The sequence below is a fragment of the Solea senegalensis genome, linkage group LG7, assembly GCF_019176455.1.
Source record: "Solea senegalensis isolate Sse05_10M linkage group LG7, IFAPA_SoseM_1, whole genome shotgun sequence".
Taxonomy (NCBI): domain Eukaryota; kingdom Metazoa; phylum Chordata; class Actinopteri; order Pleuronectiformes; family Soleidae; genus Solea; species Solea senegalensis.
The window spans coordinates 17,330,411-17,343,870 of record NC_058027.1 but is presented as its reverse complement, the minus strand read 5'-3'; the positions used below and the strand labels follow the sequence as shown (position 1 = coordinate 17,343,870).

The 13,460-nt window shown below is 39.6% G+C and overlaps 2 protein-coding genes across 3 annotated transcripts; one reads left to right on the top strand and one right to left on the bottom strand.

Moving 5' to 3' along the window:
• Positions 1 to 2,132: 2,132 nt before the first annotated feature.
• Positions 2,133 to 5,168, bottom strand: mrps11 (mitochondrial ribosomal protein S11). The gene is made up of 6 exons (XM_044030220.1): positions 4,996 to 5,168; positions 4,713 to 4,805; positions 4,520 to 4,618; positions 3,767 to 3,896; positions 2,870 to 2,935; positions 2,133 to 2,315 (listed from the first exon to the last, which is right to left on the bottom strand). The coding sequence occupies exons 1-6, from the start codon at positions 5,091 to 5,093 to the stop codon at positions 2,208 to 2,210; spliced, it is 594 nt and encodes a 197-aa protein (XP_043886155.1). The 5' UTR covers positions 5,094 to 5,168; the 3' UTR covers positions 2,133 to 2,207.
• Positions 5,169 to 5,647: 479 nt separating this feature from the next.
• Positions 5,648 to 10,778, top strand: mrpl46 (mitochondrial ribosomal protein L46). 2 transcript variants are annotated; one of them, XM_044029635.1, is made up of 4 exons: positions 5,648 to 5,934; positions 6,787 to 6,988; positions 7,209 to 7,379; positions 10,381 to 10,778. In XM_044029635.1, the coding sequence occupies exons 1-4, from the start codon at positions 5,674 to 5,676 to the stop codon at positions 10,623 to 10,625; spliced, it is 879 nt and encodes a 292-aa protein (XP_043885570.1). In that variant the 5' UTR covers positions 5,648 to 5,673; the 3' UTR covers positions 10,626 to 10,778. The 2 variants fall into 2 exon arrangements, with proteins under 2 accessions (XP_043885570.1, XP_043885569.1); XM_044029634.1 differs by having other exon boundaries at positions 10,378 to 10,778.
• The last annotated feature ends 2,682 nt before the right edge of the window (positions 10,779 to 13,460 follow it).

Below are 13,460 nucleotides of genomic sequence, written 5' to 3'. Positions count from 1 at the left end.
CAAAAACCCAGAAAAGGCTTTGCAGGCTACTTAAAGCATCATTGTATCCCAACTCTCCACTGTTATTGTTATTCTGCTGTCAAATTTGCAGTAATATAATCCAACCGATTATTTATGTCTTTTGAGCATTTGGTGTCAGTGTTGCTCTTCTGATGCAGAGGTTTTTTTTCATTTCGTTGATGTGCGGTTATTGAATGCGTGACATTATGTTGTGTGTGTGTGTGTGACCCATAGATGAGGGAAACTGGGATGGGGAAGCTGGGTCTGCAGCTGTAATCCCAGATGTGTTGGTTGGAGCTCACAATTTTCAGACATTGGTTGAATCGAGTTTTGCTTGAGCCGGAGATGTTTGTGTAAAGGAAGGAGTTCATTGCTATGTGAAATAAAGTATAATGTATTTTTGTATAGCTAGTGTGTATAAAATCTCTATTTTCTCTACTGCACCTTTTTATCTATATAACTTATAAATTATGTCGGCTGGATGAATTTGATCAGATCTATTATTCTTACAGTTGTGCGTAATGTTAAATGCTCTTCAGAATATTGTCACCATGTAAATGTCATGTGTGTTCATATTGAGAGGGACTTTATTGGACTTGGGTCAGGGAGTTCTCCCTTCCATCATGTCTGTAACTGGTAGAGATTCATCAGACTTTTGGAAGGCACATGAGCAGAATTATTATTGTTATTATTATTAATAATATTAATAATAAGAACACACTTAGTTATTTACAGTACAGCATTGGTGTCGACGGGCTCTGAACCAAACTATGTGTTCACCTGGTGGGACCACAGACATCCCTCTGGTAACATACACTGAGTGCCTTGCTTTAAGAGGGTAGATTAAAGCCAAATGTGTGATCCAAATGTAAACAATGGTACCAGCATCAGCAGCCTTGCTGTGATCCAAATTAATCTTTAGAAAACACAGATTGATCCTTTATTTGCTTATTTGCTTAAGTACCGGATTTATTTATTTTATGTAAATCTTCAAATCATCTTGATCAGTTTATTTCACCTCTGCAAGAAAACCTGTTTAAATGGGACGAGGAGCTGCTGTTATCCTGTCAAAACCAGAATGTAGGCCTCTTTACATCCTGATACTTGGTTCAATGTGTTGCTATTACTCATTTGCACAAATGAATCTGTGACAGAGGTGTTTGCTCTGGGTAGGTTCAGGAGGGTTAACTGCCTCATTGAGTGGGGATCTCTGAGGATTGTTCATTACATTAGTCTGTAGCAGCAACAACTTAAATTGTATAATGCGTTGTCAGATGACACCTCTGGCCAGGTGACTCCATTGGTGGTTTAATGCCACTTACTTTATGGATTTGTTCAATGTCAGATACTTGCGTGTACAAAGGGCTATTTTTTTTGTTCTCATGTGCACTTTATATTTTGCGAAAAAAAGCTGTTTATATTAAATCAAGTGTGTGCTTGTTGAGAGTACAATGAATTACCAACAGTCTTCCTATGAGTAGTCTGTTTAAGTGTTGACTGGTGCTTTGGCCCTGACCTGATAAGATTCATCCCTTCAACACTACAAGGCAACACAAGACTTGGTCTGGTCTGTTGTTGCAATTTATCATTTGTTAAAAGTAATATTCAGTTCATATATGTATAGAATAAGGCTCCATAATCATAATTGTACACTGTCTTACTCTTCTTATCACATTAATGTACATCGGTGTGAATTTAAGGCAGAGATAAGAAAGAAGAAAATTACTGTCAAGTCTGTTGATGCTGGCGTTATTTGTCTCAAACACACAGAAACCTTGACAATAGTTTACTGCATGTTTGTCTCTTATGCTTCATGTTTCCATTTCTTCTGATACTGAAGTGTAAATCAAGCTTTCCCCCAAAGCTTTACACTGTTGTGTGTATCATATCAAACAGATGTTTTGCTGTCTAGTGGTACATATAAAGAGAAATGTGTTCATACCATAAGGTTCAGTTTGCATCATCTGTTCTGTGTGTGTTTGCGTGTGTGTCCTACATGGAGCCATCAGTCCACTTCTGTGCCGTCTGCAAACATCTGTCTGCTATCGAACATCCCAGTGCCTGTGGTGAGACTGAAGGCTCATTCATGAGTTACCCGTCACAGCAGAGAATGTCATACAACTGTTCTATGCTCAATGTTGTCAAAAAAACTTTATTAGCAGACTGGGACACGATGGCTTTGGTTGCAGTGCATTATGGTTCAAGAATCACGTTCTTCTGGCTTTGCGCGGGCGGCATCCGTTGTGTGGCACGGGGGTTTCGTCTGTGATGGATACCACATCCAGGCCTCCCATGGTCAAGCCTTTGATTGCTGCCTGCACAACAGAGATAGAATAATTAACTAACAGGAACAGATCAATATGTCAGTGGCTCCTTAAACTCGGGTGTCAGATAAGAATTATGAACTTTTATTTGTTTGTCATGTTCATAATTACATTAACACAATGGTGTCAGTCCAACAAGATGCTAAACATCTACATCCTGTTGTGTCTTGACCCCACTAAGCATCTTTAAACTTAAATGTGTGAAACTTAAAATGTAAAACCCAACACAAAGGAAGAATGACTAAGTCATATGTTCATATACTGACTGTTCATCTGGCTCTCTTATTTTAGATATAGCTGAAATCTGGTTAATATTTTCATCAGATTTCAGCTTTTCTGTTTTTTATCAGTGTAAATAGAAATTGTTCAGTGTCATCACTGATTGCTGAAGAGGTTTCATGGAGCGTTGGAAAATCTCGTTTATAGCCTAACCAAATAATGAATGGATTGTTTATGGACATAAATTGTAGCCGGAACTTCATTCAAGAGATTCACAGTGAATAAAAGGGATTTTCTGAATGTCTGTTGATAAAAAACAAACTTACCTGACGTCCAGGACCAATACCTTTGATCACAACACGAACAAATGCCACTCCCTTGGCTGAGGCTTTCTGTTATGAGCAAGAAAAATAGAGAATGAGTTTGTCAATTTAAGTCAACTCACTGAATATTTTCCTTTGTTTGTGTCTGTACATGGACAGAGATGACATCCGTCCTCATGGACACAGTGGCTGATACACCTTTTGATTATTTGAAAGGATATACAGTGCATATAGGACATGCATTGGGTCATTGTGGAGGTGAAAGACTGAAGGTCATGACTTTATGCTTGTGTGACACCATTTTAAGGTTAAACAAAAACACTCTTAATGACAAAGTTGTTTTCTTATTATTCCATAATGAAAGAAAAAGAAAACCATTGGCAAATTGACACAGTATGGTCAAAAATACTTTTCAGACTTTTTACTCAAAATCTTGTTAAAATGTCCTTTTCATTTTATTTTCAGTAACAATTCAGTTCAAGTAGATTTTTTTCCACTATTTGCCAAACCCCTATATTATAAAAGCCATTTCCTCAAATTTACCATCTGCAGTTTGTTAACTGCGTGGAAAAAACTGTGACCTTAACTCTGTTCGTCAGCAGTCTTTCTAAATAAGTCTAACACAACGGACTAAATTAGTTTTTTAACAGCAACAGCTCCACTTTATCATTGTCTTTAGATAGAAAAAGCTTTACAACAAACATTTCAGCTTCACAAATTACTGGTTGTTAAATTGAGCAAAGAAGCATTAGGAGCTGAAATTGCCTTGTATTCACACAAAAGACAGCGCCTCTACTGACATGTACCTTGTTGTGCAAATGTCCTTGAGCAAGACACCGAGCAGCTAACCTGCTGTCTTACAGTAAATGACAAGAGTCGGAGAAAAATATGAGAACTTACTGCGGCAGCAGAGATGCCTGCAACCTGAGCAGCGATGGGCGTTGACTTCTTGATGTTCTTGAAACCTTCTGTTCCACAAGATGTCCTGACCATCGACTGTCCCGCACTGTCTGTCAGCTGGATGTGTGTGCTGGCACACGACAGGACAGAACAGGTAACTGGGTCAGCGACTCATAAGTGATTAATAAGTTCAATATTTGAATACAAACATTTGAATTAAATGATGTATTGCATACTAAGTCAAACAGATGACAAACTGCTTGGTCCATTTAACTTTTTACATGTGGTTGACCCCAGGGGCCTCATCAAGACATGTGAATATTTTAGATAAGGATGTTTTAAGTTTTGTGTTAATACTGAAAAGCAAATATTGTAATGTTTAGTTTAGTTGTCTGCATTTGAGCCTCACATATAATCATTTCTATAAACAGATCTTTATCATAGTAAATTCATATGCTCGGATGAGGACAACTAAGGCTCATTACATAGATTTAAATAATGAACGATGATTATTTCAAAGAAAACTCCAATGCACTATTTACTCAAACATTAAACTGACTTTAACTTAATGTTGTGGTTTAATTGAGTGAAAGAAAGTGCTCTGATGTTTTCTGGTTCCACATGTTTCATGTAGAGCAACTTCCCCTAACTTACTGCAAGTCCAGGAAGAACACTTATTTTATTTAAATTAATATCTTTTACAATAATGTCAAGTTCTTCCTGTTTACTGTCACATTTCCATTTTCCACTTACTTGTTGTATGTGGCTTTAATGTGGATGATTGGTAAATCCTCAAACTTTTTTCCACCCCATCTCAGAGCACTGTCTTGACCAGGCAGAGGAGGAAAATGGCTGCGGATTTAAAAATAATATTTGATTAGAACATGATGCTTCTACTCCCGAGGCAGATTTGAAGGACAGTTTGAAGTAAATCCTCAAATCTGACCTGAATTCTGTGGATGTTTGCTCGGGGTCAGAGGAGGATGCTGAACTCTGTTGAAGTCTGACAGCACTGCTGCATAGTGTTCGCTGCAGGCCGCTGCTTATAAAGACAGAGAGTCATTAACAACACCTTCACAAACCAGCGTCCTCTGACGTTTAATTATCAGCTAACATGTACTTTAGGCATACTGTTAAATGTCAGACTATCAACACAAAACAGACCGTTTTAGCACCGTTTGCCTGAAGCTAACACGGATGCTAGTAAGACAGACCAAAGAAACACTTACACAGAGCTTCCTCTTGCATTCAGTGGGGCGGCCAACTGGCGGCATACGTTATTAAAAGAACGAACTAATACACAATTTAATTTATACATATTGTACATGTTTATCAGCAAATTCTCAGCCAGATATTTGAACGGTTTTCAGGCAGCAAACGTGACATTGGATGTGCTGTAACTACAGACCATACCACTATAAGCTTTATTTTTAGGGGTGGTGAATTCATAATATTATAACAATGATGATAAACACGTTCAACAGTTGCAAGCTCGGTCGTGAATTTTGACAATTATATTACGGGAGATTGAATCATATCTACACAACGCGTGTCATTTCTTTATTTCAAAGGGTTTAATAACTTCACTGTACCCCCACTTTATCAGAGTGGACTGTTCGTTTTTCTGCATAGGATTGTGGGTAAATGCTGCTTTCACGTCCGAATCAATCCCTCGTAAATATATAAATGGCAAGTACCGTTCGACCAGTCACTTAAATGCCTGCTGTAAAATCAACCTTGTGCTCCAGATAATCACAATAGAACAATGTATATTAAACACGAACATCTATATATTTGTTTTGTATTTTGGTTGGTCGCAGAGTTGAATAGTGACGAAATGTCTTGAGCTACACTCCAAACCAGTTGGTGGCGTAAAACCTCGCACACCATGAACGTAGCAGAAAAAGATGGCTGCGCCGTGTGGAGGTGCTGTGGGCCGACCACTGTGTCAGTTTCTGTCATGTTTGAGCAGAACGGCCGTTAGGTACACATGGCGTCGTCAATTTTCTGCTACGTCGCTTTGTCGAACAACTTTACAGACCCAGCGTGTAACGGAGAGAGAAGGTTCTCCGTGGACTTTGATGGCGGCGGTGTGTCTGCAGAGGCTGCCGGTCATTTCAGCGGACTGTCACCCGGTGGAGCAGCGGTTCAGAGAGTTGACACGGCAGGTACGTCTGTTTGCACTGAAAAGTGTTGATGGAGCGTTTTAAATGCCTTTATGGCAAGCCTTGTTGACATTTAATCGCCAAGTTTGACTGTCTGGAATTGCCATTACAGATATCTGTGACGTCATTCATACTAGTATCAACCACAGTTTCAGAAATCAGTTTTTAGTCAGAATGACATTTGTTATTCATGTGTATGGGTTTAGTAATTATAGATATCCACAATTGATTTGTAGATATCTATAATTCCAGTTTCAGGTATCTACAACTTCATTCTGACCATCTGAAATATATCTAAAAAAGGGCAATGTAGATATATTCAATTGAGGATAATTAAATATAACTTAAACTTGAATTACTAGTCCTATATCTGTAACTGAATTAAAGATGTCTATAATGACAAACCTCACACACATAAATGAATTGCCAATATCTCTAACTGTAGTTTTACCAGTAAGAATGACATTGCTGATATATTCGTAGTGAATATCCTGTTATAAAGTTTAGGTCGCCATGGGATCCAAAAGCTTAGGGGTTACTACTTCTGTTAATCCTGGAGTACTTACTTGCTAGATAAAATATCAAGTATTAATTGGTGGAAGCCTAATTCAGGCATCTGTCTGCATTAGTGATGAAGTAACATGGTATTTTTCTGCAATTTATTATCATTTAATGTTACTGTGGACCATTTATGGTGACACCTCTTATTTGCACAGTATAACTCCAAATGAGGGCTCAGTGTCGGACATATTTCTCCAGCACACTAATCACATGACATCCTGCAAGATGTTGATGCAGTTTGTCCTTCCAGTGCAGAGTCCTTTGAGATGAAGAATTGTGCTGACTTGGTTTCAGATGGAGCTGGAGAAAAGTCTATTCTCAGACCATGAGCTGCGGCTGCTGGAAGACGCCGAGAGGATGAATCGTAAACAGACAGGCAGCTATGACTCTGATGAAGAGGACGACAACAGGGGCCAGGATATCGTCTTGGCTCAGGACCTGGAAGATTCCTGGGAGCAGAAGCTGAAGAAGTTCCAGCCAGCTCCGAGAGTTAAAGGTCAGTGTAGGAGACACATCAAGGCTTTACCTGGTGCAATATACCGCTGTTAAAAGCAGAATAGGAAAGAATTAGGCTCTATTATTTATTTTAATTAATCACCAGTGAAGGAAGAGACTTGTGAAGTTTCAAAGTTTGTGGAAATTTAGCTTGACATTCACCACAGTGAGACATGGCTGATGTGAATCTACTGATGACTTGTCCTTTGTGTCTTGTTTAGCCGACGTAGATGAGGACTTGACTTCAGTGGAGCGCTGCCTGGCTGACTCACTGGTTCTTCTGGCCGAGCAGCAAGTCGGCAGTGAGAAGCTGTGGCTTCTACCCCAGGCTGAGTGGCAGGAGGGAGATACCCTGCGACAGACAGCTGAGAGAGCCCTCGCCTCCCTGCCAGGTAATGTAAACTACAAAAGAAGCTGCTTATATTTGTCTGTTAAGCTTCTCAGTCATCCATGTCGTAGTCATCTTCTGTAGTTAGCTGCAGGTGACTGGATTCAAGTGGTCAAGAAAAAAACGTCTTTCAGAAATATCTCTCTCTTTTAAATTACTGTAATGTCTTCGACTGCAATGATTTCTGTAGAAGTCTATTATACTCCTGCTAAGAGTAAGAAATGCTACTGAGTTTCATTATGGGCACTGTCAGGCTTGAGGGACAGCAAGTTAAAATAGCAGCACCTCGCTGTGGCACACATACTGCCACTTCTGTTTGTGACATCTACTAATGAGACTGCAAAGTCATAAAGTGTGGGGACTTGTGAGATAGATTTCTTTTTCACAAATGGTCAAAATCAGCTGTAGCTGAGAAGGTGTGAATTTTATTCTGTTGTATGAGTCAAGTTTCAAACAGCCTGACAGCAGGAGCTGCCTGAAATAGTGGCAGTAAGAGCAAGCTGAGGCACTTCCTCTAGCAAACTCCACTTTCACTCAGATTAAATCCACACTAATCACTGTATCTTAAAATACATCTGCAAGTGCAGAGAGTTTTCACATCCCTTAAAACAAGTATATGAGTGTTTAATCTGTATGTGTGCGTATGTTACTAGGTGTGTGAGTCAAAATATCGATTCGGTGATATATCGTTACCCTTCTTTTACATTACATTACATGTCATTTAGCAGACGCTTTTATCCAAAGCGACTTACAAGGGAATTGAGTTATACCTGCCAGGGGTGACCAAGATGTCTCTGCACACAGGGGTACCGGTCTAAACCACTGAGCCACTCCACCCCCCTTCTTGGTGTAATACAATAATCCATACATCACGGCACATGTAAGCCTACCTTGAAGTAAACCACAGAATTTTATACATCTATTTGGATGCAGATCTTGGTGGTATTAGCAAATATTCACATGAGAACTTTGAAGGCCAAAGTGGAGAAGGGTTCTATGTGAACAGCAGTTGAACATGAGTCAGTTGGTCCTAAGAGTTTTGTGGTAAATTGATAAAATAAAAAGCTGATCCACAGTGTTTAGATTGTATGTAGTTAATGCTTGAAAGCTGTATGTGTGTAGAATGTGGTGGCAAAGATGGACAGGATTCCAAATGTGTGCTTCCTTCATGTACACATGACTTTAATTCAAATGTTGGCAATGGCTTTCCATATTTCAAGTTTGTCAGATTTGGGGAGGTTTATAAATTCTGCATTTGATGTAGGCATAGGATATGATTCATATTTTTAGAGGACTTTTATTACTCACCATGATCTCTAAATAAGAGGTGGCCACTTTGAAAGAAAAAAGTAAAATACAATTTCAAAGCCACATGGAGCCACTTCAGAGTGACTGAAGAGCCACATGTGGCTCTCTAATGCAGCTTTTCCACTACATGGTCCCAACATGACTCAACTCTTCGCAGCATGTTTTTTTTTTGCTTTTTCATTAGCGATAGTAACTGGTACCTTTTTTTTTTTTGGCAGAGGACAGAGGAGTTTGGTATCTTTAGTGACAGCACTGCTGAAAGCCTGCAATCACGAGCGACAAGCCGCAACACAACCCCTAATGCTGTATTTCAGTTCAGTGACTGTGTCAGACGGAGTCTGTGCTCCGATCATTGAGGAAGTACTGAACAAAGCTTTTTAATTAACTGAAGTCACTAGTTTGTGTGTGTTGCGTGTAAAACGAAGTCACTGTGAAGACCCCGTCCACGTTAAGGAGGCACAATTATAATTGTAATGGGAAACCAACCAAACCGAGTCGAGCTGTGCCGTGCTGAGGTGAGTTGAGTCGCGCCGGGACCATGTAGTGGAAAAGCAGCTTAATAGAGACAAGACAACGCAATACAAATAAGGAAGCGACAGCAAAAAATATAAGGGATGGAAAAAGTCACTTACCTCTTCCGTGGTGTGTCACAGCAGAAAGAGAGACACACCCTTATACACCCACAAAAACTAGGGAAAATAGGGCAAATACAATTCAATCCAAGGTCCCACATGTCTGTCACGTAAAATGATTAACAACAAAATGACATCGTGTGGAATTATACATATTAGCACATATTACAGAATAGCTTTTGGCATTGTTACGTGAACGCCTCATTTCATCGCATGCTGCAGCCAGTTCTCCCTCCCCATATCATGTAAGTCATGATCTTTGAGCAACTTTTTAAAAAAAATGCATATTAATGATAGACTGGTGGAAAATCCACAAGTATAGGTTTGTACTTAATGACCTATAATGAACTGAGAAATCTAAGGTCACTTAGACGAGTAGGCTACATATTCTTGTTTGTGGTCTCTGTCTGACAGAATGATGAAGCCGTCAGCTCCAGTTCAGTTCATGAATAAGTCACAATATAAGCTACTGATGGGCAAGCTGAAGTAAGTTCAGTTAGAGCATTGCTCGAGTTGTAGCATAAGTTATCCGGTGACCTTGCAGTGATCTTCACATTAAAACAAACGTCAGTGACTGAGAATTAAACTTTCACAACATTGCTCATTAACTATTAATGTGACAACTCCATCAGTCACCACCCATTAACGCGTTCCACTTGCGACACTAACATGTACCATTTGATGGAGGAGCTTGTATTTTAAGTGTTTTATAGTAGCAGGAGTCGATCCATTTTTCATAAAGGTGGACTGAATGGGGGCTGAATTTCTAACATGACCATGATAATGTCTTACTCTGCATGTTAAACCCACTGGTGTCATAGGATTTAGAAGACATGAAATTAGAATAAAACTTAATTGAGGAAAGTGTGCTGTTGCAGGATACAGAGTGTCAGGGTGACCTTACATTCAAGTAAAGCAAATGTGAATCGAGAGGATTACTCCCAAAATGTATCGACAGCACGACCTCAGTTGTACCGCTGCCTTAAAGTTTAAGAGTGTTTTCTCTTAAGCTCACCTTTTGTCTGCTGCTGCAAAAACTCACAGCGTGTTCTCTGCCCACAGCAGCTGGTTTCAGTGCAACTTTCCTCAGCAATGCTCCCTGCGGAGTGTACAAGTACAAACTGCCCAAAGCCGCTCGGACGGACAGTTTGGTGGGAACAAAGGTGTTCTTCTTCAAAGCCGTTCTGTCAGCCATGAGCCCCTCTGCAGCCTCCAACGCTCCTTTAATGTGGCTGAAGAAAAGCGAGATGCAGCGCTTTGTGAAACCAGCATACACGATGAAGGTTGAGCGCTTCATCCTTGACCCGTGAAGCCTAAAACTGTTACTCGGGACATTCATATTTATGCGGCTCAAAAGGTTACCTTCATCACTTATCTGTTGTCTTGAGTCACAGAGAATTATTTCAGTCAATAGGACATGTACAGTATGTTTCACTGTCTAAATAAACCATTTTTTTCATGTATGGTGTTTGCATCGTGGATGTTCATCAAATTTAAAACACTGATTGTATATGTTTATGTTTTATTTATATGTCAAACACTTAGTCTTTTAGTCCAGAAAAAAACAGACATGCATGTGGGTGACATATACCATTAAAATAGCGAAATATACCAAAGAATATTGTTTTATACTAATGTATTGAGCACTTATGGAGGTTTGACATTGAATGAACTTCTTGAAAAAGGTTAAACATGATTGTAGTTTTTACTCAACACTTGTAGATGAAGTTGTCACTAGTAATACTTAATTTAAAGGTCCAGTGTGTACATTTTTTTGTGACATTTAATGTTGAAACTGGAGATTGTAAATGACAGAGCATCCTTATTCTAAAGGCTTTTTCTAAAGGCCTGTACATACAACAGAGATACTTCACTAGAAACTCAAGCGCAGAAATCCTTTATGCTTCAATTTTCTGGCCAATCACACAACAGTTGACGGACACCACACAAGAAAAAAGTTCTGAGCAGATGATGTGTCAAACGAGGGCTGCAAGAAAAAAAAAAAAGTCCTTCTTGTCTCACAGCCCTGGGAGAGAGAACAAATTTCTCTGTTGTTGTGGAGTACGTACAGGCCTTAAGGATACAAAAAACAAACTTGAATTTAAATCGACATTTGTATCAACAGAATTCTTCTTCTCAAAACTCAGATTTCTGTGTTTTACTAAGAAACTCTGAGCTGTAAGTCAAAGTTTACAACCACGTTCATGTCTCTGTTGTAGGTGGTCGTGTTTTTTTTACTGGCCCTGCTAAAACATCAATCAGGAATTCAGTGGGCATCAGATAAGTTTGAAGGAGAGAGTGCAGCGCTCATCACTAAAATGCTGGTGGTAAGAGTGCACAGTGTGGACAGGCCCTGTGCTTGAACAGTAGATGGCAGTATTTGCACACCAGTGACAGAGGAGCACTGTCAGGCGCTGTATAATTATGCATGTGTGTGACCTCAGAAGGGGGCTGCAGAAAGAGCTTTTCTGATCAACTTGGCTTCCTCCTACTCATCCTGAAAGTATCCATCATAGCAGCCTAATGGTCCTTCGCAGTAGCTACGATAATTCGTCTTAGGGTAAAAGCGTTCTGATGTTCTCGACTCTGCCTGCGATCAGCCTGTTCCTTCTATTTGCTAGGTTATAAATGCTGTAGACATTGGCATGAGGTCGTCATTTTCAAAAACATGTGGCCCAAGCTATTTGTTATAGACTGTCAGAGCAAGTGCGGCCCTCCTTTGTCCAATGAGATGTGAAGGTCAGGGTGATCTGATAAAGGTCATTTTTAAATGCTGGACAATTAAGCCACAGACAAGAGTTGACAACAGCTTGCTGTTTCCCTCAGTCCTCTCCTGTTTAATCACTGTCTGCTTTAGTCCTGAAACCGTCATCATCATCATCATCGGCATCATCATAACTACCTAGATCCAGGCACTAGTCCCTCTACATCTGCTGCTTTGAGTTTCAAAATTCAACATCATGGGAAGTGCAACACAAAATCTCAAGGTTACTTTTTTAAAGGGGAGACTGCACAGATAGTAGACGACACATGATGTTAACTTTATGGTCTACCATGTCTCTGGAGAAGCTTGGTCACGTCTCGGGGAGTAATCATGAAGAATAACTTGGCCGGGGTAAAAGGAAAACATGTCCTGAATTGCAATGGGAGAGGCGTACCGCACAGAGTTAGGCTACGCTTCTTGTATTTCATCGAGAATTGTGTGAGCACAAAACATTAGAAATCTGCAGATGAATCTGCAGAGGTGGAGAAGTTTCATAAACACTGTATCCTACATCTCAAAAACGCATCGTACATTATGTTTCAGTGCTCAGTCTGAGGTAGTGCTGATATCTGTCTATCACTATAACATCGCCAGGGGTCTCTTTAGAAAGATTCCCCTGGAGCCACGGGCAACATTATATCCTTTATTATTAAAATATTGACAAAATATTGACTTGATGATATATCCTTCCCCGTGCAACGTGATAATCAATACTCCAGGACAAATATAGATGTTTTAAATTAACAAATGAAAGCGCTCTATAGTAAAGTATAGTAGGCAGTTTCACTCGCAGGGTGTCGTGACTTCATGTCTCCTTGTGGTGGCGCTGCTCAAATGAATGAGGGGAATCTTGGGTGGAAGTTACCTGGAAGAAGAGGGAGTTTACAGCGAGATAATGGTGGCGAAAGCCACGTTAGAGAGAACAAAGCACTTTGTTCTCTATGTTGTGAATAAATAGAGAAATCCTGCACTTTTATCTTTTCATGGATGTTTTGTTTTCTTCAGTTTGACAGATATCGAGATTATTATATTGATTATTACAGAATCCTTGTATCGTGATATTACTGGTATTACTGGTACGCATCGTAACGCAACGTATCGTAACGTAACGTAATGCAACGTATCGTATCGCATCGTATCGTATCGTAAGGTATCCTGTGATTCCCGCCCCATTTATGAATTTTCATGTCAAACTGGTGGAGAAACAAAGTAAAAGATGAAAGAAAATTGTATATTTTAATAATATTTTAATAATATTTTATTTGATCTGTCAGTGGGGACTTTAGCAGGGCATATTTTAAGTATGACTACAGTTGGGCTATGGGATCTATATTTATGACGAGGTTTTTCCTGTAAGATGGACAAACATCACTCAGCTGTC

Excerpts from the sequence above, each read along its gene's own strand:
- mrps11 (XM_044030220.1), bottom strand. The coding sequence starts at position 5,093 with ATGTACAATATGTATAAATTAAATTGTGTATTAGTTCGTTCTTTTAAT. Across the intron at positions 4,806-4,995 it reads AATGCAAGAGGAAGCTCTGT|CGGCCTGCAGCGAACACTAT; the intron begins GTAAGTGTTTCT and ends CTTTATAAGCAG. Across the intron at positions 2,936-3,766 it reads CAGGCATCTCTGCTGCCGCA|AAAGCCTCAGCCAAGGGAGT; the intron begins GTAAGTTCTCAT and ends TGCTCATAACAG.
- mrpl46 (XM_044029634.1), top strand. The coding sequence starts at position 5,674 with ATGGCTGCGCCGTGTGGAGGTGCTGTGGGCCGACCACTGTGTCAGTTT. Across the intron at positions 5,935-6,786 it reads TCAGAGAGTTGACACGGCAG|ATGGAGCTGGAGAAAAGTCT; the intron begins GTACGTCTGTTT and ends ACTTGGTTTCAG. Across the intron at positions 7,380-10,377 it reads AGCCCTCGCCTCCCTGCCAG|CAGCTGGTTTCAGTGCAACT; the intron begins GTAATGTAAACT and ends CTCTGCCCACAG.